At 42.0% G+C, this 25,847-nt stretch overlaps 1 protein-coding gene across 9 annotated transcripts in view; it reads left to right on the forward strand.

Annotated features, from left to right (window-relative positions):
• Positions 1-25,847, forward strand: part of LOC146974556 (neurexin-2-like) — a 112,303-nt gene that overhangs the window by 25,882 nt on the left and 60,574 nt on the right. For 3 of the 9 annotated variants that reach the window (XM_085798047.1, XM_085798046.1, XM_085798053.1), the window contains exons 4-11: positions 5,028-5,057; positions 5,299-5,310; positions 10,345-10,646; positions 14,883-15,044; positions 19,099-19,528; positions 20,316-20,699; positions 21,569-21,772; positions 25,070-25,096. In XM_085798047.1, coding sequence (XP_085654173.1) covers positions 5,028-5,057; positions 5,299-5,310; positions 10,345-10,646; positions 14,883-15,044; positions 19,099-19,528; positions 20,316-20,699; positions 21,569-21,772; positions 25,070-25,096 — 1,551 coding nt within the window. The remainder of the gene's footprint in view (positions 1-5,027; positions 5,058-5,298; positions 5,311-10,344; positions 10,647-14,882; positions 15,045-19,098; positions 19,529-20,315; positions 20,700-21,568; positions 21,773-25,069; positions 25,097-25,847) is intronic. The other 6 variants (XM_085798050.1, XM_085798049.1, XM_085798054.1 and 3 more) reach the window with 3 other exon arrangements.

Genomic DNA, 25,847 nt, shown 5'->3' on the forward strand with positions numbered 1-25,847 from the left:
GCTCCAAGGTCAGGATGTGGATTAAACCCGTAGGTCCTCTGGCATACCAGCTGAACTCTGAGGCCTTGACATTCATAAAATTGCAATAATATTTGCGTGTAGAATTATTTTCCTAAGGAGAAAGAATCTTCCTTGGCAGGAAAAGAGACATTTCTCTCACCATTGGCAACACTTTAACTGACCACAATTAAACAGGGCTGTTTTTCCCCGATGAGCTGCGTATACCGAACACGAAATGAAGATTGAAAGTGAGGAGGGAGATTTGTTTAGCTGGCATCGGAGCGAGACATCCATCTCCCCAGTAAGGACTGCTGGTTGTGGTGAAAGGGCAGCCAACAGGCTCAGGAGACCGGCACAAGGTGCACTGAACCACTGCACATTATAAATCACTGTTACTGACTCAAAATGCACAGAGCTACGCACACCTGCTCTCCGAAATCTTCCTTCAGACACTTATTTGCTGTGTAGTAGCAAAAATCTTTCTGTCTTTCTGTAGCAGAGTACAGGTTCAAATGTGTAGAATGGATTTAATGACAACACATACTTATTGGTGTACAAAATATTAGATGCAATCAATGTGTTAAAGATGATGCTCCTTTTGGGACAGATTCTACATGCTGATGCTGCATCAGAGACGCCACATAACCAATACTTAGTGACTGTGGTATATGGTCGTATGCTTCACTAACAGTTAATAGGTCTCATCCTTGCACTATTTCCAAAAACAAGCATTAATCATTCTTAATTATGCACAAAGATGGTATGGCTCTGCTCACAGCAGAAAGGCAGTCATTATTAAATGACATGCTGCAAAGAGAGCACATCAGAATGTTTATTGGATTAAAGCTTGACACGGAGACAATTCCCAATGCCGAATGCATGAAAACAACAATGACAACAGCAAAATCACACTCGCCAGTTTCCACCAGTTTTTTTTGCTATCCTTCAAACCACTCCATGAGCCATTCGGCAGCAAGTCTTTGTTGTCCTTGCTTTTGACTGAAATAGACGAAATGTATGCATTAGCTAAACCGCCTCCCCCCCCCTCTGAGATGGCTAAGATGGTAACCCATATGCTATATTTGGTGCTTGGCTGTGGGTTTTAAGTGGTGCAGGAATTATCTGTATTTGTCTGAGGAACTGCTTTAACGCATTGAAAACCTTTTGGCACAGCAGGTGAGTCTTCTAAGTTGTTCATCTACAGCGTGCAGCACGTGGGTTCCCGTCGATCTGTGCGGACAAAGGCCATGGTGGGGGCATGCTCTAATGCTACCAGAGTGCAGCCTCCTCTGATGTTTTGTGAGAAAGGAAAAAAAAAACAGGTCTGTGAATGAGAGATAAGGGCAGCCACCTCACATGGCAGACACACAAAACAGCAAAATCTCTCAAATGTATAGGAGAACCTCACACGACACAGACACACCAAGTGCAACCACATGTCCATTGTTTTATATGAAAGCACCAAGTAAGGACACAGTAAGACTAAGAACTACACAAGCATAGAAATCTTCGAAAGAAAGGAAAAAAGAACGATGGTCCTGGTGGGCTGGCATCTTTCAGCAGCAGTGACCTTGGTCTAATCCCTCATTACAACGGGCTCAATAATACGGCACTTTTCTTGCAAAAGCAAATATGGCAAATCTTAATCCTCGTGCAATGGCTCTTTCTTCTCAGATGCTCGCTAATTAATGTCACAATAATGACTGAGAGGTCCTTCAACATCTGCATTTGTATTTTCACGGTATTATTAATTACTGTAAACCCACTAAAATAGCAGCTTTTATTTTGCTTTATTAGCCACACTGACATGACTTTAATCTCTACCTTATTTTATTCATGAAAAATGTCAAACTTGTCTATCTGTTGTAGATAAGTGTAAAATGTTTACTGTATAACACAAAAAACACAAAGAAAAACTTTCACATGAGAACAAAAATCTGTCAAATCAAAAAAAAGAGGGAGTCTAAGAGCTTGAGAGGTTAACAACATAACACACAGAAACCTTGATACTTGAAACATTACAGCTTTAGCAAATTTAATACATTTTATACCAACGTGGCAGCAGATTATTGTCATTCCACCCATTGTATCTGTCCTTCCTCTCTCTAACGTAAAACCCACAGTGAATCACAACGATGGACAGAAACCTCCATCGTTCAGTTTTCAAACCAGCTCTAAGTGAGATGTGGCCAGAGGTGCAAACTTACCCATCAGTGTGAAAACGCAAAGCATCAATAAGCAGCAGCGTGTGGAATTCATATATTTATTTATTAGTGATTTATTATGGATTTTCTCAAGGTCAGCAGATGTAGATGAGTAAGCGAAAGCATAGCTATGAAATGGTTGCTGTTCACAATCCCTTATGGGGTTCCATGATGAAATTGTCAATAACATCATATTTGCTAAATAAATCAGCCACATATTCAAGCTGAGGAGGGCAGTCAGTGTTTTATTATAAAAAAAAACTGAAATATTTTTAAATCATGAGGCCACGTTAAAAGGATCCCCCCCAAAAAATGTACAAAATTTTAATAAAAAGGTAATTATGTTTACCCAGAAACTCGTCTTACACCGTTAAAAATAGAAAACTAGTAGATTACTGGCAGGAGAGGTGGTGTATTTTCATGCAGGATTGCCTCGCTAATAGGATTCTACAGGTATCCCTTGCGCTTTCATACGGACTCAATCATGTAGGTTGAGCACAGTGAATGGATCACTGCTCCAATACAAAGACACCACTCCTCATCCACTTCTCTGTAACTACACAGTCAAAGTCAAAGATGAGTTTGTTGGCTGAGACACTTGCTAAGTGCTGCCCTGCCCTGTCCCGACCTGCTGTGGTCACCAGCATCAGTGTCCATTAGTCAGAGACGCATTAGTCAGGGGGTTGCAGGACAGTCGCCCTCGCCCCAGCGCTCCACTCAAATCTGAAGAGTGTGGAGTCGTCATAGCTGCGGGATCTTTGGGTCACAGCTCCCACACAGAACCAGCAGGGTGAAGGTTTGGCCCGGAGCATTGCCCACTCGACTAAGCAGAGGCTTCTGTGTTTTCTGACTGGCTCTGGTTATTCGTTGGACGGTGGTGGACAACCCGCTCCTCTGTCCAGCCACCTGTGTAGAAGACAAATGGAAAGAGATGTTATCTGACATCCCTCTTGCCACCTCGGCCTTTCATAGCATAAGGTTGAGTAGAGTATACACACAGCATGAGCAGAGGGTGCTTGAGCTCGAGTGCAGGCAGATGTTAGTATATCTGAGATCACCTGAACGGCGAAGAGGGCGAAGAGGAGGAGGCATAATTTATGCTTTCTATAAAAATAAGTTGGCTTGTCGTGTTGAAGGCACAGACACAGTGGGGGTACACACAGCGGCTCTTTGTTTGCTGTGTCGAGGGTTGTGGGTGAATCCTGTCTGAGCAGAGGCTCAGTCAATGGCTTTGCAATGGTACAACTATAACAACAGCCTACATGTTGGCAGGTGAGGATTGTCCCAGGGGTAATCATGTCCATCCCACACCTCCAGATGCATCCTGACCAGCCTTGTTTAAGGCAACGTGCGGAGGAGATTTGTGCAACAGCGAAATGCCCCCACAAGTTTTCTTTTTTTACCTAATGACTGAACAGAGATTCAAACTGTGGGAGAAGGACTCACTGCATGCGAATCTTCGAGTGCTGATACACTAATGAGAGCTGTTTGTGTTGGCTGGCACAGTGGGACTCATGTGCTCGGCAGAGGTGTTGCATTGTGTCATCCTCATCTCGTTCCTTGGCAAGAGGAGCAGGTGAGGTTTGTCTGTATTTATCTGTGTTTGTGCCTCGTACAGAACATAGGTGTGACAGACTTAGGCCGGTGGTGCACACACACATCTAAATCAAATTGGGCTTTTTTATCAGCGCAGTGGGTGCAGGCTCGGACCAGCTTGGCTTTTATACGCTGTCACCTTCAGCTGCTCAGGAATATCGTGATGAATAGGTTACACCATGTTTTCAATTTACCTCCATAGATTTGTGGTAGCTTTACTGTAGCTTTATAGTGTGCCATGTTACATTTAGTCTGGAGAAACTGTCTCTCTTAAGGCTTACTACATTGAGTCCTGTATATGCTGACCTATGCTTGTGTCCAGCACAGCGGCCTCCTCTGTGTTCTGCTTGACAGAATATACAGGTTGAATGTGGATGTTTTTTTGTTTTTCATTTCTTGGCTGGCCTGATGTGTGATGATTCACAGTCAGTGAGGCTTTAACACAGTGCTGTGTTACATTTCAGCTGCCTGAAATGCTTTCTTCTTTCTAACATTACAGGGTTCAGGTGTGGCGGGTCATTGCAGGCTGACCTGTTGGTTTTTATGTATTATTGTATAATAGGGGCGTTGGCCTCGCATCCCTACCCCTCCAGAAACCAAGCTCTATTAGGTGGTAAATCCTCTGTGAAAAAACTGTGATAGCTGCTAAAGATTTAGTGGATAAGGAATGGTGTCGCTTATGCCCTTTCATAAAATGCCGCCACGTAGAAGCTTAAATCGGCTCATCGTGATCGGTCGAGCTCTTACATACAAAAATACCTGTGTGTAGAGAAGCAGAGACGAAGAGCTGAGCCTGTACTGTAGAGCGCCGGTAAAGATCAGAGATCGTAGAACTACCGTCACCATGTGTAACTTTTTTTTTTTTTTTAAACATTAAGGGTAAGCAGGTTTTATGTATATCTGATACATCTCAAACACTGTCTGCATCAAGTAAACATATAGTATGTGTTCCATTTAGAAAAAAGCATCTGTGTGAGCAACTACCTATGAGGGTTGCACCTATCAAGATGTTTTTTTCTTTCCTTGCCTTCCCTCTCCTCCCTTGAGATGTTTGTCTGTTTTTGGTTTGATTTCCCCTTTATCTTTTAGTTTGAACTTTGACATCCGTACCTACCCCAGGATGTCTGTCACAAACTGCAGTCCAACATTGTGACAATGCTTTTGTTCTCCCGAACCTCTTTATGAACTTCCTGTTTTCGTATCCTTTTTTCTGTTCTTTCCCTCAAGGTCTGGCGCACCTGATGTTAAACCGCCAAGGTATGGGGTCTATTGGTTTGCTTTTCCTTCCCAGCCACCTGATCACAACATTTCCCTTCCCCTGAAATCATTTTAGTTAACTGTGCTGCACTAATATTTCCTCTCCTCTTTTCTCATATACTTGCCTATTCGTTTTTTGCTTCCTGTCATGTTATGATCACTACTCACTCAATTTTTGTCCGTCAAACCCTTGTCCTGACCACTGACTGAGCTACTGGAACATCACCTTTGACCTCTGCAGTTTTTCGCCAAGGTAATGCATCTATGCACATAGCATCTCTTCGGTGTGGTTTCATGGTGTTTTCAAAGGAAATAAACAGGGGTCAGTAATAAAAAACACAGGGGGTTTCATGCCAAAGATGTCTCGCACGTCCGCTCAAAAAAATCCTGTTAAAACAATCAGAAGTATACACAAACATATCATCAGGAGAGTTTTTTTTTTTTTTTTTTGCATTTATGAGGCTGTTATACATAATTTTAATACAGTTAGTGCTGATTTCTCAGATGTGTGATCATTGGTTTGTTTATGATTGTTGATAAGTGGGTTGTAAATAATTCATTTCTTTCAAATGATTTCTTCATTGCAGTAGTCCTAATGTGCTGAATATCCGTATAATCACAGACTGAAGAAGAGTGCTGTTAAATGACTCGGTGGAAGAGATATTTGCACATAACAGGGGATTTGCCAGTAAACAGTCAAGAAATACACCATTGTGAAAGCAAGGCTAAAGTATTTTGTTTTAACTCAAGTGTCAAAAAACATCTGAATTACTGTAGAGATAAAGCGCTGCAGTTTTAAAACAGTCATCCAGTGCTTTGTAGGCAATATAGTTGGACATTTGCAGAAAAAAGGGTATTTTAACTGCATTATATATGGCCCTGGTCTGCATGAAGTCGACTGTATTTATGTTTTATGTTTCCTGCCACATGTCGGGGGACTGAGATAAAAGTCACCGGCTGTCTCCATGGCAATCAGCGTTGTCCTTAAACAGAGAATTGGCTCGAATAGGTTTTCTACAAATCTCATATTTCCTTTGATTAACGTTACTCCTCCTCTGTGTGTGTGTGTGTGACTTTTCTTTAACAGGTTCAACTGAAACCAGATTCATTCATGGGTAGATTCTGTTTTTATTTTGTAAACTGGCCGTCCCCACTCTCATTTAAACACAAACATGTGAAGATGAGGAAAAAAAGAAAACGGTGTGTGGCAGTACCCTGGGTGTTCTCGTGTATATTTTCTGTTGAGGAGCTGATTAATACTAATACTGAGGTCATTTACAGTAGATGAAAAGGCGAATACTTCACAGTGGGGTATGATTACACCAGTTTTTCACTCACTATAAATGGTGTAGCTTTAGGCTGTACATGACTGTGACGTTATAGATTAAGGTCTCGATTCTTCGGTTACCCGCTTTGGGACAAATTCGTTCGTGTTCAGAAAAAGTAATCAGTCTTTCCAGGGCCAAAAGATAATGTTTGATTTAAGCTCCTGCCTTAATTGATGGGGATGCTGACAGAGCAATGCAGTCAAATGCACTGGATCCTTCCACTGCCTCAACTGCACAATGATTAACATTTCTGTCTTAGAATAACACTGCTATATAAAATATTTAGTAAGTCATACGGCAGCTGTGTCCTAAAGGCCAACCACATTGTGATTTGTCGTGAAATGAGGCCTAAATGTAATTGCTCCATTTCATGCATCAATAATAATAAGAGGTTAGTAATTGATTGTGGAATGACGATTTACAGAAATAACCCTTCAAGCCATACCCATAGCATAGCATAGCTTTAGTACATCTGACTTCATGGCGTATACATGAGACATCACCCATTTAATGTTGTAACAGACGCTACTTATGAATTTTGACAATCTTCCTTTAGCCCGAGGAGATACTCAAGAGCGTATTCTGGTTTGATCTGTATTTGGCCACAAATAATTTCAAATTAAATATGCAACAGACTTGTGCCGCTCTGGAAAGAGTCCTACAGTTTATAAATGAATTAAAAAGCTTTTTGCAGACTCCAGGAAAGTCAGAAGTGGCTGCTCGTGTATGTCCCAGAATACTTTGCCCGTGTGAGACATACAGACACACTGATCCTTCAGACACAGACTACTTTGCTCGTGGGCCACACAGTGGTGTCTGCAAACCAGAAAGAAAAAGTATCTGCCCCACCGCTTCCATGTGCCTCCACTGCCTGACTTAGGTTTCGATGTAACTGGGGGAAAAAAAAGGCTCCCCGCCCCTGTCACCAACAGCCACCTGAACGCAGACTGACACAGGTGGGAAACTAGCAAGCAGGAGCAGATAACGTATTCCCTCCTCATGGCAAAACACTTTATTTTACAGTGTTTGATGTGCCCCACTCTGTGACAGCAGCTAATGTATGGCTCTGGGCTCTACCTTCACAGATAATCCTTTTTGAACATGACCATAGCAGCAGCATCGACTGCCATTAACTATTTGAAATTTAACTTGTCCGATACACAATCTTGACACCCAAGATGCTTTAGCTCCCCTCGTGTTTTGTAGCTGTGCATTTAATTGAATTGGCCCAGAGCAACTCCCTGCTATAGGGGCTCGCTAGTATTTGTCTTCTGAATTTTGAAGGGGCCGCGGGGTGCGAGGAGATAAAAGATTGGACGATGTAACACAGAGACAAGCTGCTGGAGCTGCCATCATATTCTGCTGAGCCGTCTTTTTCTGCACATATAGGCATCCATTTGCATGTAGCGATGGTTCAGTGCAATGATCTTAAACCGTAGCTGCAGCCGAGGTAGAAGGTTGATGCCTCTGCCCCCACAGTCTGCTGCAGCATGCATAAAGTGCTAAACTGCTCCAGCAGCAGCTCTCGGCTCAAAACTCACTGCAGCCGGTGTCTGTGACTGCATTTCCTTGGAGTAAGTGCCAAAGTCTGTCTGGTGTCAGAGCAAACACACTCAGAATTGCCTTCTTTTTTTTTTAATGCAAGCCGGTAAACATTGTTGCTGCAGTAATGAGCGACCTCCCAGGTAAACAGAAAAATTAGATATACGACTTGCTGCCTTCCCATGCTCTGAAAGCATTTTCAGAGATCCCTTGAAGACCTTCAAGAGGACTTCAGGGTCATCTTTTTGTGATGTCTTCACTATATGAAGCTGGGAATGAGTCCACAGGATGTACGCAGGTTATAATAAAAATCCTCTACTTATATGAAGTAAATCCTTAAGATATTAGGTCAAGTTATGAATGTTCCTCCGAGGTTGAGATAATAAGGCCCTCTGGTGTCCCATAAGCATTTTTTCTCAACCACTTCTGGCTGCCTTCGCTGTACTGACTCTGCACCTACTTAGGTTTTTCCTACAGAATCAGACAAATGTGCAGCGTCACTTTTAGGATGAACAACAATGGCTTAGCAAGTTGCTGTCTGCTTAAAAGTTGTGTAACTACGCTGCCCAAACAATAGAGACTAATGGGACCACTGATCCTGCTGGCTTAAATTGGCCCCTGAGTTCAGAAGCCGACATTTACTGTACAAACAAACATTGGCTTAACAGACAGCTTATCCCTCTAACAACTTGCTCAGTAGCTTGGAGGCTGCATCGCAATAAACAAGCGAAGGAGAGGTGAACAAAGAAGGGGCGTCTATACTGACTTGAAACAGCCCACTCATGAGTTCAAGAACTGTGTTATACAATCGTTAACATTATTCATGTGGTTCAATGTAAAATAATAGTTTAATGTCAAAAGTAATGCAGCTGGAAGTGAGAGTTTTACTGTGGATTTCAATATTGTGAGGATTAAGAGTGGGTGTCAGAATGTGTTAATGTACTGTATGTGTGTGCAAGGCCTTAGTGAATTACAAAGCTGAATAAAGAGCAGTGTGTTTCATCCTTTACAATAGGACAGAGGCAAAGCCCACAGGGCTGGTTGGCACAATCACAGTAAAACATTATTGTCATAGTTGTATGACCACTTGATACTGTGGTGTCAAGTCCAGCATCTTTATCTATCTATGTCGATGTTATCTATCTATCTATCTATCTATCTATCTATCTATCTATCTATCTATCTATCTATCTATCTATCTATCTATCTATCTATCTATCTATCTATCTATCTATCTATCTATCTATCTATCTATCTATCTATCTATCTATCTATCTATCTATCTATCTATCTATCTATCTATCTATCTATCTATCTATCTATCTATCTATCTATCTAAATCAAGAAAAATCAAAAAGCATTAACTTATTTAGGGTGTAGTCATAAGACATATACATGTAGGCTACTGTAATATATAATGAAAGATGATTTCATATGTTGTGAAGGGATGTCTGATAGGGTTGTTAGTGCAGTTTGTGAAAACTGGATACTAAGAAACATTGAGGCAGACAAGATCAACATCGAACTGTTTTCAGTTGAACTGCTGGGGAAATGGTTCTAGCCATCAGATTTTACTAGACATTTAACATACGCTATTTGAGTTTTATTTGTATTATTGGCCTGAATTAGAATATTTTCCAAAGCCAAACAGATTTATATTGCTGTTTTTAAAATGCCACTCTTGATAAAAGGATGAGGCTGGTATTATTTTATATTTTCCGTGTTGTTCACAAAACACCAGAGCCAGTAAAGTGTTAGCTGATGTTAGGCCTTTACTTCTGCCACATTTTTGGCACTCAACTCTAATTCCATCTGTCCAGGAAGTCTTTTCATGTTTTTAAAAAGGCCATGTGATTTCTTCAAACAGCTGTGCACCTGAAGGTTTTAGCTAACTCGACTCAAGTCGGAGTAAATAAAGAATTTGTTGGCAAGAAATTGTCAGTGGAAGATTTACTGCACCGGGACAGTGCATGTGGGATTGATTCAAAGTAAACTACACTGCCTATGTTCACTGTAATAAAACCCAGAGGGAAACTGGGATGGAGGTCTAAGACGCAGTGGAATAAGATACATTTGGCCTTATCAGTATTTGTTGGTTTTGGTCTCTTCGTTGCTTTGTTGACAATAAGAAAATATAGTATTAGTCAACAACAGTTAAACATACAGACTGTTGCCTCCCCGTAGTAGTGTGTTGGTTCATCACAATCTACACTGTAACATACAGTATGTGAATAGCTCCACAAATACATCTGTTCAAATTATTATTATTATTGGACAAATATTTCACTCTCAACAACACAATGCTGTTGCTTTCCTGTTCATTATAGCCTTGTTCACCTGTCTCTGCTGTGCAGTAGATCAAGCTTAAGCCCGATGTCTTCAAGAGTTACCTAAGATGTTTCTCCTCCCCCCCTCAGGGCAGGAGGAGTCAGTGGCCACCTTCAAAGGCAATGAGTTCTTCAGCTACAACCTGTCCCAGACCCCCATTCAGAGCAGTTTGGATGAGATCACGCTGTCCTTCCGCACCCTGCAGAGGAACGGCCTGCTGCTTCACACAGGGAAGTCGGCCGACTATGTCAATCTGTCCCTGAGGAACGGAGCTCTGTGGCTGGTCATCAACCTCGGCTCCGGCGCGTTCGAGGCCCTGGTGGAGCCTGCCAGTGGGAAGTTTAATGACAACGTCTGGCATGATGTTCGAGTGACACGCAACCTTCGCCAGGTGTGTACGCATCCATTTCCTCTGACATCTGTGCTTGTTACCCTGTAAGAATGAGAAACTCAGACTTTTTGTGAACAATACAAAATGACAGATGGATTTTGTTGGACCCTGGCAGAAAGGATCTAAAATCATGTTCATCAGAAAATAGTCACAGTATACTGTGAATGAGCACTTGATAATGTGTACAGTAATTATCTTTAATATTTGGCTCATACCCAAGGTAATACAGGTCCTTTCCTACACTATCAGTGTAAATACTAACAAATACTGAGTTGGTTTCTTTTCAGTGTTTAATATTTCTGCTCTGCTGGACTCCCAGCCTCCTATTTTCCACATTGTGATAGATATTACAAGCTCATATTAGGTCATTGCCCTCTTTCTCGTGAAGTAGATTGCTTTGGTGGGTCCTTTTATAATCAGAAACTTGTTTTTTTCTCTGTAACCACAAGATTGCTGTGAAGGTCTTTTTACCTTATTAAAAGAAAAAAAAACTCTCAACTCTCACAGCAATAGCCATCATTTTCATGCATCCTGCATTAGCGTTGAGATCTCAGGAGCCTGGTCATTTTCTTATATTTACAGAACAATGATTGTCAGATAGATAGATTTTCAGACGTTCAACAAACTCGACTGAAACAACAAGCCAAAAACACTTTTTTTTGTGGTCGTAGGCAGCTGTGTCACAGAGGTCATGCAAGAAAAAGTGAAGCTTATATAATGACTACAGCCATTGCATGTATGTCTGACATTGCACCGCTGTACCTACTGTACTCAGCCAAGTACAACTCGGCCCTAAGGTTTCATATTCATTATCGTTGTCCAGTGGACAGGACACAGACCTGAATTCCTGAACTAATTGACTCCCGAGAAGTGTGTGTGTGTGTCATATTAAATGTTACCCTGCTGGCACTCTACAATTAGTCCCATCACACCGTACCTTAAAGCTCCACTGATCAATGCTTTTTTTTTCTTTATATTAACACAGTTTTAATGACGCGGTTGCAGTAACAAACCCACGGACAATTACCCATTTCTGTAGGTCTACGGAGCGCGTGAGCTTGCAAATTTACGGCACGGTTCAGCACTCTCATCAGTCGTGTTTCTGGTAACAGTGGTCGACAAGCAGCAAACGAGTTTTGACACATGGAGTTATTTGCCCAGCACCAAAGTGCAGACAGACGGTACGAAGAAAAACTGAAAACCTGGATGTTTTTCTGGTGAAGACCACACAAGAAAAAAACTGACCGAGGACTGACACAAGTCTGAATGTTAAAGTTGCTCTTTTTTTTAATATATTAAATAGAAGTGAAGCTCTAGCAGCCACAGAGTCTCATTTGCGGTCACCTGGTGAATATTCACTCTCCTTGAGCTCTGTTGTTGGTTTTCTGCAAACACCTGAGGGAAATATCTGGCACTGTAGCAGCTCCACTCTGCTGTGTGAGCAGGAAGTACAGAGTGTGTTTTAAACAGGATTTTGACCACTGATGTCAGCTCCGGAAAAATGTGCAGCCACTCATAGTCAGTTCTGTCTTTTTAAGCTCAGCTAATGTATTCTAACGTATTCTCTTAGCTTATTCGTCAGATTCTCCTGGTGACACAGATGTCAAAACGCCATATCTGGGATTAATAAATGTTTTTGGAGCATTAACTCAGTGTGGACATTTTTTTTGGAACCACTTAATATGCCTCAGTCTGCCAATGCACTTGGCACAAATTGGTAAATGTGTACAATATGTTGAGGCACACAAATTATATCAGCACAAGCAGAGCCCCTTTGAGCTGAAGTGTGATGCAATGCTCTTACCTTAAAACTGTATTTAAAAATTTGGCTTCTGATCACTTACTGTTGTAAATTTCCATGAACCAAGACTAAACCAACCACATCTCTCTACAATGAGCTCTGCCATGCGCAATGCATTTAAATGTTGGATTTTCTTTGCAGAAGAAGAGCTCGTTCTGTATCTAACTATCTCATCATTACCAATATATTCTGCACTTGTCATATTAACCTGCATATAAACTTGCATCTTCCCCCACATCTATTTCCTTACCATGGCTTCCAGAAGAGCGGCAATCCAATGCTTACAACCTCACTTATGCTTTCAGCCATGCATTTGATCCCTGTGTAAATTGCTTTCCCCTCAGATAAGTTACCTCACTGACATGTAGATAGGGGGAACTGTAACTCCCAAGAGAGTGCTGGTGGAAACATTTTATTAGATCCGGTGCTGCTTTTCAGGCTAGAATTCCTCCCATTACTATCTCTCCTTCCATCTGTTTTTTTTTCTTTCACTGTCATGGCTGAACTGATGTGTTCATTCTCTCTTTTTCTGATCCTTATTAATGATGCATCCACCTATTCATGGGTGGGTGCTGTAACGCTTGCGCTCCACTAACAGTCACTATGTTACCCTTTAATCAGCTCTCTCTAACTGGATGCATATAAATCCTGTAAAAATTGCAGATAAAAGGTCAGTTTTAAAGTGTTACAGCCTGGACTGGAGTCTGAATATTATCCTAATGCCTGCGTCTAATTAATGACACTTTTGCCTAATTCAGTAATTACCTTCGAACGCATTCATCCCTCACTTTTGATTTTCAAATGCCAGGAAATTAACTGTCTGGAGTGCCAGGATATGGTTTAATACCCACTATTAGACATTGGTCATGCTTTTCTAGACATTGTAGAGTGAAAGAGAAAGCAACATCAATCAGTTTCAAGACACTTTTTTACTTTCTGAAGTTTCTGTGCAGTATCATCCACCCACATTCGAGCCATGCCAGTGTCCAATGCCCAAGCCAAAGATACTCAAGTCTTCAGCACTAGATGGACAGAAATCAATATCTGCCAGTCCCAGAGAATGGTCGGGCAGGACCTCATTTTAGAGACCTGACACCTGAAGGTACCTTGTCGGGTCATTCTTTCGTCTCTTATCCTCTTTGCTTTTAACAAACCGGTGATTTTCACAGAATGGACACCACAGATTTTTACAAAGTTAAGCCATTCTCCAGACACACTTTTAGGACTTTTACTGCTCACGGCGCTCGATAGCGAGTCCCAACATTTTCGCTGTGTTTTTGTCTGCTTATTGAAGCCTGACTAGGTGATAATGAGCAATCTCTTCTGAGCGACTGCACCACTTTGCTATTAATGTACACTCAAGTTCGATGCTCATGTGTAGAAATGTAGCTTGCGGCCTCCGTTGTTCTTCGGCCTTCATTGTTGCAATCATTCTCTTTTAATGGAAATAAACTCAGTTCTTAACTTTAATGATTATTGTTCCATAAACATGTTATATTGAAATCTAATTTTAGCAAAATTGCATACTAAATTAAAAACAAGGAATTCAAATCAGACTCTATAAATCATTAAACATGTGTACACTGTGTTCAGTGAAGGGGCTCAGGCTGTTTACCTGACAGTTTTTGGAGCTTTTCTCTTTCTTCCATATGTACTGGCCTGATTTTAACAAAGAGTTTTATGAATGACATCTTTCCACTCCAGCCCTGCTTTTCTAAAAGATGATTGTGAATGGCCTGAGACCAATTAACTGAATATTTGAACAGCTCTGTTGGAGCTGTCACTTTTCCATCTCTTCACCTGAAATGCAATTTACCGAAGGTAGCACAATGTGGAAAAGGACCATTCGCTTGTAACACAGTTTTTAACGCTTTCTGAAAACCTAAATCACCGCTCCCCACGCCCCAAAAACGACGAACATAATTGTTTTCACTCATCATCTCAAACTGGGAGCTGTTATATTTGTTCAGTAATACATGCTAACTGTAGGCTTATTGTCATGACAACAGGCATATCATTTTTTTCCCCGCACAGCCCTATTGAGTCATTCATTTCCATTGTCTCAATGTTCTGATGAGACAGATATGAGAATAATCTTGTTTTGTTGCAGCAAATATTGCCGTCTCTTTAATCTCGAATTAATTGAGTATAGTGTGGCATGCATATTGCTTTGGAGCAAAATATCATTGGAAAGAAAATTTATGGTATATTGACTCCACTGCAATCCTCCTAATATATCAGAAACAGGGATCAGCAGAGATTAGCGAACCCTTCAAAGCTGTTCTTGTAATTGCCTTCTAGATCCGACCAGCTCAACCAGAATCAAGAAAACGAAGCATGAAATAATTAGGCCAGTTCTTTCTGTTTGACTTAAAATCTCTCTGTGTCTTGTCGTTTATTTTCCTCACGCTCTCCACATGGATCCTTCCACGTAGGTGACGATACTCGTGGACGGGATTCTCACCACCACTGGCTACACTCAGGAGGACTACACCATGCTGGGCTCTGATGATCTCTTCTACATAGGGGGCAGCCTAAACACAGCTGACCTGCCCGGCTCCCCGGTTAGCAACAACTTCTTGGGCTGTCTGAAAGATGTGAGTACAGCCTGACCTCGGTCTCGGCAGAGGACTGGAAATACTATCCTACCCTCTCTGTACGGTAGATAGCACTAACCCTCCTATATGCAGAGCATGTTCTGCGTATAGAAAATCACCCCTCACATTTATATTGATTTTCCCGTTGTAGGGTGTTTGAAGGAGGAACATTTAGCTGAGAGGCTGCACAGTGCAGAGCGTATGCATTTATAGATCCCTGTGGGAATCCCTTTGAGAATGTTGCACCTAATATACAGAAGAAACAGATGCATTTGCCCATGTTCGTTCCTGAAACACACCTTTTTGAAGCCTTTTAACTCTGGCCTGTACCTGTCACATTGATTATCTTGAGCAAGCAAGTTCAGATCGTGTACTTAGCATTAAAATGAGTATAGGCAAAGCAGTGTATTATGGGTTAATGTCCAATTTCAGCCCCGGTCTCACAAATTTTTAATGAAGTGAGCAATCTCATAAAAAGCAAGTGATGTGCTCTGTGCATTAAAAGTAAAAGGAATGCTTTCCCCTGGCAAGGAGGGATTAGGAGGAGACATGACTAAAACAGGCAGTAGTTTGATGTTTTAGCGAGGTGGGAGGTAATAGCATTGCCGTCATGGTGGCATGTAGGTGTATACGTGTTTTTTTGGCATCAATATGCATCTCAGATAAATGAGTTTTCTTCTCCTAGAGACAGTTGCGTCAAAGGACATAAGAACGTTTATTCCATAAATGCTTATAAACTGTTATTAGGCTGTGCTCTTGATCCCCATTAAATCCAGCTGCATGGGATTCAGCAGGGAGTACAAAGCACCAAGGACAGAACAGACACATCACTTAGAAATGGGATACACAAAATGCACAAGGCGAGAAGAGAAGAAATAACAAGACGAAGCTGGTAACAGCTTGAGCAGGTTGGAGCAAAGCAAACAAGCAGCAGCTTCATAATGTGCAGGAGTGAGAACCTGGCAGACAGTATTGTCTTGTTAAAAGGAGATTGATGGCTTATTTAAACATTGTTGGAGACTCTGCACTATCATAAAAATTATTTATCTCTCAGTTTTAAATGTTTCCTATTGGTGGTTATCCACAACGCCCAGCCCCATGGCCCTTTAACAGATACATTACTGACAGACAGATGCTCTGCATTTATGATTTTTACTTGTGCAGTGTCGGTCAGTAAGATCTTTAGCTCAGACTGAAATTTCTCAGCAACTGGACAAATTGCCATAAAATGTGTTACTGATATTATTCTAATAACTTTTTTCCTCCCACCATAATCATATCATATTAAAATTTCAGTCTGCCTAGTGCTGATGTTCTTAACCAAATAAAATGGTGTGTTAAGTGCTTATTATTAATGTATATAAGCATGCATTGCTTATAGGTGAAACTAAGATGGTGGAACTGGCGAATATTACCTGCCGAACATGAGCAAATGAGCATTACCATTATGCAGCTCTGTAATTGTGTCCATTAAACTCTCCAGCACAGACACATTTAAAATGAATGTGTATACGTTATAATATTAGCAGTATTTGTTAATCAAGCACATAACATCAACATCTGAGTGCACTCAGGCGTTTGCTGAATGATTTTAAATGGAGAGTCTGCATAATTACTCTGCAGTGTGAATACACTGAAATGAAAATGAGATGTTATTTATGGACAGGTTTGTCCCAGCAACGCTGCCAACGCTGCAACCTCCGCTCTGTGGGCGGTGTGACTGGTGGTGCAGTTTAGACCTACTACAACTGTGCGTAGATGCACAGATGTGCTGTAGGCATGCAGGGAAGAGTATGACGGGATAAAGAGTCATGACGATGGGATGACAAACCTGAGAAGTCCTGGTGAGCGGAGGCAGTGGCAGAGGCTGAGCTGATCAGATGGTATCAGCCCCGCCAAAAAAAAATCCCAGAAGCCGGGTTCAAAGACGGGTCACTCTGAGCCGGAGCGCTGGATTTGATGATGACCTAGAGGAGCAAAACTCTCACACATACATATTCATTTTGGGAAAGAGAAGTGAGAAGAGTCTGAAATATTTATTGCATGTGCAGTGGATCTATTCAGGGGGATATCCGTCTTATTATATTGAATGTAGAGAGCTTGGGCCATGACTAATCTCTCCAGACATTACAGGATAATAGATGCGAATGCTGCTGTGTAGAGGCCATCAGGTTCATCAGGTACACAGAGAATAATGGCCACTTTCAGATTAATGTCACGACCATAACAACGAGCAGGTAGAGACAAAGTTGTCTTTGAAGTCCCCGTCTTATTGTTCTGCAGTATGAGGACACACATGTTATCCCATACCACATCATTAGGTTCTTCTACTTATAGTCCTCAAAGATCGTATCCAATTTGGTTATGAGGAGTGTGTTAACACAGCAGAGAAGATCCTCATCCTCTGCTTGTTGTTTTTCTCTGCTACTTGGGCATAAAAGATATGAGGACTTTGTCATCTGCCCTGTGTTGTCCTTTGGCTTACATAATAGCCTTGCAGAGGTCGCAGCTTGTGTTTTTTTTTGTAGCCATCTATGCGTTTTTAGATGCTGCGTTCCCAGTGGAAAACAATCTCTGTACATAATTGCTAATGTGCTGTTCGCACTTTGTTTAAGTGACGGTCTCTCCATTTAAAAATTGCCTGTTACACTAATTTCTCGATGGTCAGTTTCACCATCTGATTTCACTGCTTAATTAGTCACACCGAGGCAGTGTGAAGTGTGATATTGGCTCAAATTGCCTCTCAGCTCTGCTGTTAGTCCTCTGTGCAGTGTGGTGTGTCACCTCGGGCAGCCACTGGTCACAGAGTGATGTGGCCGATAACAATGGGCTGGGGGTGACTTACCATCGATAGAAAATGAGACAAGGGTTGTCGTCTCCCGCTGTGCATATTGATGAACCCCTGAATCAAAGCAGAAAATAATACAACAGCAGCCCAGAGAAGCCCACACAGGCACCCTATTGACGTATGCTCTCAGTTTAAACAACGTATTGTGTATCTTTTTATTGTAAGTACCTACCCTTTTAAAAAAACGGCTCGTGTTTCACTTTGTTTCCTGTGATTGATCTAAAATACCAAATCAATAGCCAGATACTGCTCAAAGGCAGAGAGCGGTCTTGCACGTTCACTGCTGTTTTATTTGTCTCTGTTGCTGCCTCTGCATTTAGAGCCTAGAAATAAAAAGGGGCACATCAAAATGAAAGTTAATCCCTTTTTTTCATTCACTCAATTTACCTCTTTAAATAATAAAGTGTGTGTGTGTTGAGCTTGTAATGGATGGAGTCCACCTCTCTGCCACCCACCTCTCCTGTTTGGACTTGATCGGTTCCAGTTTACTTGGTGCAAACACAGATAACCGTTTGTCATTGTGTGGGTGCTACATGTACGTCTGTGATTCCTCTGCTCCGAATTTAAGATTTTTTTCCATTGTCAGGCTCATTGCGCGCGTTCCTAAGTGATTCAGCTAAATGTTTAAAATGTAAATGTTTGGATTTGCATCTAAATCTAAATGCACTCCCGAATTTCAGCAGCTTTTCAGCTCCGGCTTCCCTCTTGTTTTTCTTGTGACAGTTGTTGTAGTTAATGAATAAATTGTGGGGTAAACCTGAAAACATCCACGTTCAGACACGCAGACGGGTTCTTAGTGCAGTGAAGAAGAAGAAGAGCGTCTGGTTGAAGCTTTTGACTTTGACTGCTTTGTGAAATAGTTCTGTATGATTCCTCTGACTAGTCTACACAGTATGACACAGGAATGAGCTCAGCGAGATGAAATGCGGCTGATTTCTTTCTTATTAATGCATCAAGCTCGTCTGCATCCGTATAATTAAAGGCACCAGTTTATTTGACACAAGGCTGGAAATGAAACCATCAGGACATTTTCTATCTCAGCTCCGAGTTCAGGGATGATTCACCGCATCTTCTGCCGCGTGTCCTCGCGTGTTGCTGTGTCATATCGATTCTAGCGCTTATTAATGAGTAATATTCAACCTTTGCACCGAATGTATTGCTCTCTCCGTCTTGACACCTCACCATGACATCTCTCTCATTTATTAGGTGGTCTACAAGAACAATGAGTTTAGACTGGAGCTGTCACGGCTGGCTGAACAGCGAGACCCTAAGATCAGTATCCATGGTGACCTGGTATTCAGCTGCGAGAATGTGGAAGCCCTGGAGCCGGTCACCTTCGACACGCCATCTGCCTACTTGACATTGCCCCGGTGGAACACAAAGAAGACAGGCGCCATATCTTTCGACTTCCGCACCACGGAGCCCAGCGGCCTGTTGCTGTACAGCCACGGCAGCCTGCAGGGAGCGCAGCCCGACAGGAAGCCCAGGGCCGACTTCTTCGCCATAGAGCTGCTGGATGGGTTTCTCTACCTGGTCATGGACATGGGCTCCGGCAGCATCAAGATGAAAGCGAGTAACGCGAGGCTCAACGACGGCGAGTGGTGCCACGTGGACTTCCAGAGGAAAGGACGCAGTGGTAAGATAATATAAGTCGGTGTGTTTGTGAAGGCAGGAGGGGGGAGGGGGCTACCGTCTGCTCGTGTTACTCTGCCTCTGCCCGGTTTTTAGCTGCAGAGTGGAAAAGGTTGCAAGCTGTGAAACTGCAATATGCCAGCATGGATACAGTCACATCAGCACAAAATGTTTGTTTTTTTTTAATTTCTTTTTGCCTTTTTATTCACAGCAGTGAAACATGCATGGATGTTAGGTTTTAATTACAACAATATTTTAGTTGCTATAATATATGTATGACATTTTGAAATCTGTGTTAACCTATTTCACAAGTGGCCAATTATACAGTCATCCACTTCAAATTAGGAAATGTCTGCCTTATTAGTACAATCCAAATGTCTGCCCTATTAGCAGCCAAAAAAACACACTCACACATTCACACATACAGTACACACATACACACACTGCTTTCTACTCCTTCCGTCTCATTTCTATAAATAATTTTTCATCCGTTCCTAAACAGGGTAAAATGACGATTGGATTTGTCATTCGTATTTCTCTTCACTTTTCCCGAGCAAGTTTTAGTTTAAGTTTCTGCTTTTGTTCACAAAATCAGTGCCTAAGAGCTGGCAGTGCAGTTTCTTTATCCACACTTTACAACAAGCCCAGACTGCTGCCCATTTCTTCCTCAATCTCACACCTTTTTCTCACTTTCACTCGGCGCAACCCACACACACCTGTCTTCATTTTCTGCAACACAAAAAAACACTGTATAAGTCCAAGTTGACTCACTGGTACTGTCTTCCCTCCAGGCTTTATCTCTGTGAACAGCCAGAGCGTCCCCTTCTCTGCTAATGAAGGCAGCGAGATCCTCGACCTAGATGGCGACATGTATCTCGGGGGTTTACCCGAGGACCGCCTGGCCCTCATGCTCCCCCCCGAGGTGTGGACGGCCTCCCTCGGCCTCGGCTACGTCGGCTGCGTGAGGGACCTCTTCATCGACGGGCAGAGCCGCAACCTGTGGAGGCTGGCGGAGGATCAGGGCGTCACAGGTGTCAGCAGCCTCTGCACCAGAGAGACTCACGTCAGGTGTACCAGAGACACATGTGCCAACGGCGGACACTGCAAAGAGGGCTGGAACCGCCACATTTGTGACTGCAACGGCACCGGCTACCTCGGTCGCAGCTGTGAGAAGGGTGAGAGTTTCTGAGAGGGATGATGGTGGATGGTGGAGGATAAGTGATTTCAAATTGCTGCTGCAAAGCTTTTAACACACTTTGGCCAGTATTTTATTTATCAACCTGGCTCTATGGTAGCTTTAAAGTGCCTCTGCCGATGAAGGGGGAAAAAAAACAGTCGATACAAAGAAAATTCATTAGCATGCCTTAATGTTGAAGCCTCCAAACAATAATAACTTCATTTGGAAGCGCGGCGTGATCATCTACATACTGTATAATATCGATTTGTAGAGAATCAGCTCAGGATAACCTGCCATATCCACCAAAGCAGCCGAGGTGCTGACGAAGGGACAATAGAAAATTCACTTGTTTTTCATTTAAGCCATTCAAAAGTAAATTACAGTATTTTCCCGCAGGATAGTGATTCATTAATGAAGTGTCAGTATCATGAGGTTGCCAGTGCTATGTGTGTGTCATTAGAGATGCTGTGCTGCTTCGGCAGAGTGATTCGGCCTGAATCACTCTGCATTTACCATGCAGATGGTTTTCTCACAGAGAGGCCAAATTACGCAGATCCATTGGCAGCTAATAGTATGAGGGATATATGAAAATCCCTCTTGTATTGCCCCATGATGGGTATAAATCCTTCAGAAATTTGATTGCCGCTGCAGTCTCACCGCTGCCTTCATATGCTCCAGGCTGTTTCTGCCATCTGCTGCGACTGATGGAAACTGCAATCTAAAATAATATCATGGTGTACCTGAATTAAGCTCAAACAGGATCCAGGTCTCATTCCGTGAATGCACACTTTTGCGTTTTTAATTTAGTGTTGTGATTCCCTGCGGGATTCATTGTCTGATAAGCCTTCGTGTTCCTGAAATCCACAGAGGCCACGATGGTGAGCTACGACGGCAGCATGTATCTCAAGGTGCTGCTGCCAAGGACGCTGCACACAGAGGCCGAGGATGTGTCCCTGCGCTTCATGTCCCAGAGGGCCTTTGGGCTGCTGATGGCCACCACCTCTCAGCAGTCAGCCGACACCCTTCGCTTGGAGCTGGACGGAGGCAGAGTGAAACTCACTGTGAACCTGGGTAATGCTGCTGCAGCAAATGCGAGCAGATAATACCACTTGACCTTTCAGGACATGTCACCCAGCCAGACTACTCATAATATCAGTTAGTCTCAGTCTCTCCCATACCCATCCACATATACAATAACTGCAGTTGCTTAAAAAAACAAAAACAAACAAAAAAAAACCCTCAAGCCTCTTCTCTTTTGCATGAGGCTGTAATTATTTTATTTATCTAATGCAGACATGCAGTGGTTGTGTCAAATTTATCCTGTTGAGATCTTTGCAATTGGAAATAAATGAATTAAATAATGAATGGCCAATTTACAATGAAAGGGATAAGTCATTGATTAATGATACATTTTAACTGTTGTTTTCCACCTACACTTTTAAGTTTGTTCATGTCAGAAATTAAAAACCATTAGATGTTTTTTAGCAAACTTATATTCTGCCCTGAATTTGCGCTCCGACACTAACCTTTAATGTGTTTCCCATTCCCAACATTAACGCAGCATCAATGTTAATTTCATTTCAAATCAATTCAGATATTAATTTCACCCAAAAAAAATCAACTCAAAAAAAAAAAATTGACCTTTAAAGTGACTGTTTCATTCATCATATCAGACGGATTTCAGAGAAATGTCACTTTGAGTTTAATAATGGTTTATAGATGTGATTTAAAGACATAGTTTGACCTACACTTATCAGCTGTCTGGCAGAGAGATAGAAAAGAAGACTCATATCTGTGGCCGATATGTGAAACAGCCAGTCAGTATACGAGTCAGTATTTAAAATCTGTTCTGATCTATTTTGCGCTTAAGGGACAGATAACCGTTTTAGACCATACAGTGACTTTCTGGATTCTCCACTGGTTGCCTTGCAGAGAAATGGTCCAATATACAACACTGTTGAATTGTTGTGTACATGTTATAACATGCCCACTGTGGGGGGTATCAAGTTATTGATCTGAAAATAAATAATAGTGTAGAACCATTTAATCCAAATCCAAATGAATATGCCCCTTGCATATCAAATTACAGGCCTCCTGTGGAGAACATGTTTCTGTTACTCACCAAAGCGTGTGAAAGCCTAACAAACATGCTAAATGCGTTCCCCTTTAACATTATTCAACAAGACAGAAATATTGATATAGCATTTTTGACAATATTACCCAACTCTGTGTGTTGTCTTCGTCTGACAGCCAATGCATCGTAACCACTAAACCACCAGGACGACACCTGACAGCACAGTTTTATTTTAGGTTGGACAGAAAAGCTGAAGGAAGAAGAGATCAAATGTTTTTTTAGCTTTTGTCTTTGTGCTGTCACATTTCCAAACACAACAAAACATGTCAAAACAGAGGCAGACAGCAGATATACATGGACAGGACAGGAGTACTGTATGACATGCAGCAAAGGTCTCAGAAGCCACAATTCAATCATAAACCTTGATGATTATACAGTAACCTCGTGTGTATTTTTACACACCAGTGAGAGAAATATCACCTGTTCCCATGGAAAAACATAATGTATTGTAAAAAAAAACAAAAAAAAACTCATCCACTGGTAAAAGACATCAAGAGTGCTCTATCGAAAATAGAAAATCAAAAATCTATCTCCAAGACCCAATTTGAGTACATTTTTTTCAAGCAACTGTAGGTGTGTGTATATTCTTCTCTCTCTCTCCCTCTCCCTCCCTTGCTCTCTCTCTCTCTCTCTCAGTTCATCCAGTGGTCAGGTCCCATCTGACCGTCTCGGCTCTTTCAGCCCTTCAATGGCTTGTCTGCAGTTCAAGGAGAAGGCAGTCAGAGACCAGAACCGTCATTATGCTGAGATATTACCGCTCAGGCTGCTCACGCCACAGACGTGACCATTGTCGTTCCCGCCCCACACATTTAGTGGCCTGTCCAGTTTAGAGTTGCTTCGCTGAGCACAGGGTGCCAGGGATAAATGGACACACACATCCACACACACACACACACTCACACACATGCACACATACTTGCAGCACAAAAGTTACTCTGGTCTCTGGCTGTCTGTATCCACTGCTCTGTGATGGTTGACAGCTTGAGAGCACCCCTCAGCCACATGACTTACACCAGTACGTTCATGTCCAGTTGGCTAAATTGGTTTCATTATTCGGGACATGGAAGCGATGAGCAGGTGAATCCCATTTCTTTAGCCCAGACATTTAAATGCTGCAGGTGGACTTTGGAGATATTAGCTGTTGTAGACATGAGAAAATGTTAGCAGTGCATCACATTTGTGCTGTTGTCATTTCTTTCCTGGTGTAAGCTTTCATTGTGGCTGCAGGTTGTGCAAATCGCCCTTTTCCTCTGTATTTAACATGGAAAATATATCACTGTCAGGCCTGCAGAACAAGCAGCAGACTGCATCGCTTCACTTAACAGCTGCCGAGGTTTAAGAGTGAAGATCAAGGTTTGGACGTTTGAGTAGAGGTTCATTGGTGCACTATGTCAAATTTTCCAAACAGTTAAAATTTCCTAAATCACACGTTCATAAACTTCAATATAGATTTCTGTTAAATTAATGAGTTATATAATGTCTGTATGACTAATGAATGCATCGAGGCTACTCTCATAAATAGAATATGAAAAGCCACAAAACACCTGAAATGATTAGATCCATTGGGAAACTGGCCATTTATTGCAAATTGTATATCATTCCAGTAATTGCTTAATTGCAGTTGTTCAGACACATGAATCATTGTGCTGCTTTGGTTGATTAGCTTTAAGATTTTTTGTTTTTTACTTTCCCACTTACAATGTTAAAAGTTTTATCATTAGCGACAGTCAGATGTAGAACAAGTTGCATTTTTCATTTAGCTTCAGTCACGTTTCCTCGCCACAGCAGAGCGTGCTCGCTACTGTAAATCACCCCCGAGCGCATTGTCAGTAAAACAAAATCAGCAGTGACATCTGTAACAGTCAAATTTGTTTGTCGATGCTGAATGTTAGCGGCCCGATACCCTCTGCTAAAAAGAATACCAATGCACCTCTACTTTTATGGTCAATAAAGCTCTTATTGATCCCCAACTTTGATCTGGTCTATTGTCCCTCCAGCAGAGCCAGACACACGCTGAGGTTTCCCTTTCACTCGGCGCTCATTTCTTTTCTAATGTTATGTTCACTACAGGGAGGAAAGTGGCGGTTTAGACTCTCAAGGCTGTCCCCGGATGGTGGGCTCTGAAAAGCACTGAACTGTCTGCAGAATGTACCTTGAAGGATGTGAAATATTCTCCTCTTTTGTGCTGTTCTTTTTTTCTTTTAATCTCACCATCTCACTCTCTCTCTCACCAGATTGTATCAGGATAGACTGTAATCTCAGTAAGTGTCTCCTATGATTATTTACTGTAACATGATTTAGAGTACGTACATGCACTGTGGTATGATCGTGTGCCTCTCCCTCTATCCCCTCATGAAACACACAGCGTAATTCATTTATTCTGCCACACAATTCTCCTTGTTTACTGTCGCTGCTCACGAGCACCATTACAGTACAAAGATAAGAACGTGACTGAGACTCCACGGTGGCAAACAGTTGTACGCTTCAATAGAGTTGCATCCTTTTGCTGTGCAGCACTCATGAAATTCACACTTTAGTAACAGTTTAAATGACACGTTGTCCCATTAGGGCAAATTAATAGTGCTCCATTTAAAAGCAGCTAAATCTGACATGCAACAGTCTGCTGTTGTGCTGCCAATAATTCTGCCATTAATTTGCCTGTGACTGATTAACAGAGCTTGTTAATTGGTTAGAGTTCAATCAGCAATTATCTATAGGGAGAAGCGCAGTGCTCGGTCTCAGTTTGGAGAAAATGCTGATTTTGTTACTGGGTAATCACACTGCAGCTGCAAGACTGAGAGGAAACGTAATCAATAGATGAAGATGAGGCAAGGCTGTCAGCTATCAGAGAGACTGTTTGCTTAAATGATGAAAGGTGTGTGAGATAGTACTGTACAGTCTGTTGCAGCCAATTCTTCCTATTTTCGGAGAGAAACTGAGGTAGAATATATCCTCTTAAAGAAAATTTAATCACCAGACATCAGTTTTTCAGCTTCTATTTGCACACCACAT

Source organism: Trachurus japonicus, chromosome 14, assembly GCF_045865225.1.
Source record: "Trachurus japonicus isolate A0001 chromosome 14, Traja_1.0".
NCBI classification, from domain to species: Eukaryota; Metazoa; Chordata; class Actinopteri; order Carangiformes; family Carangidae; genus Trachurus; species Trachurus japonicus.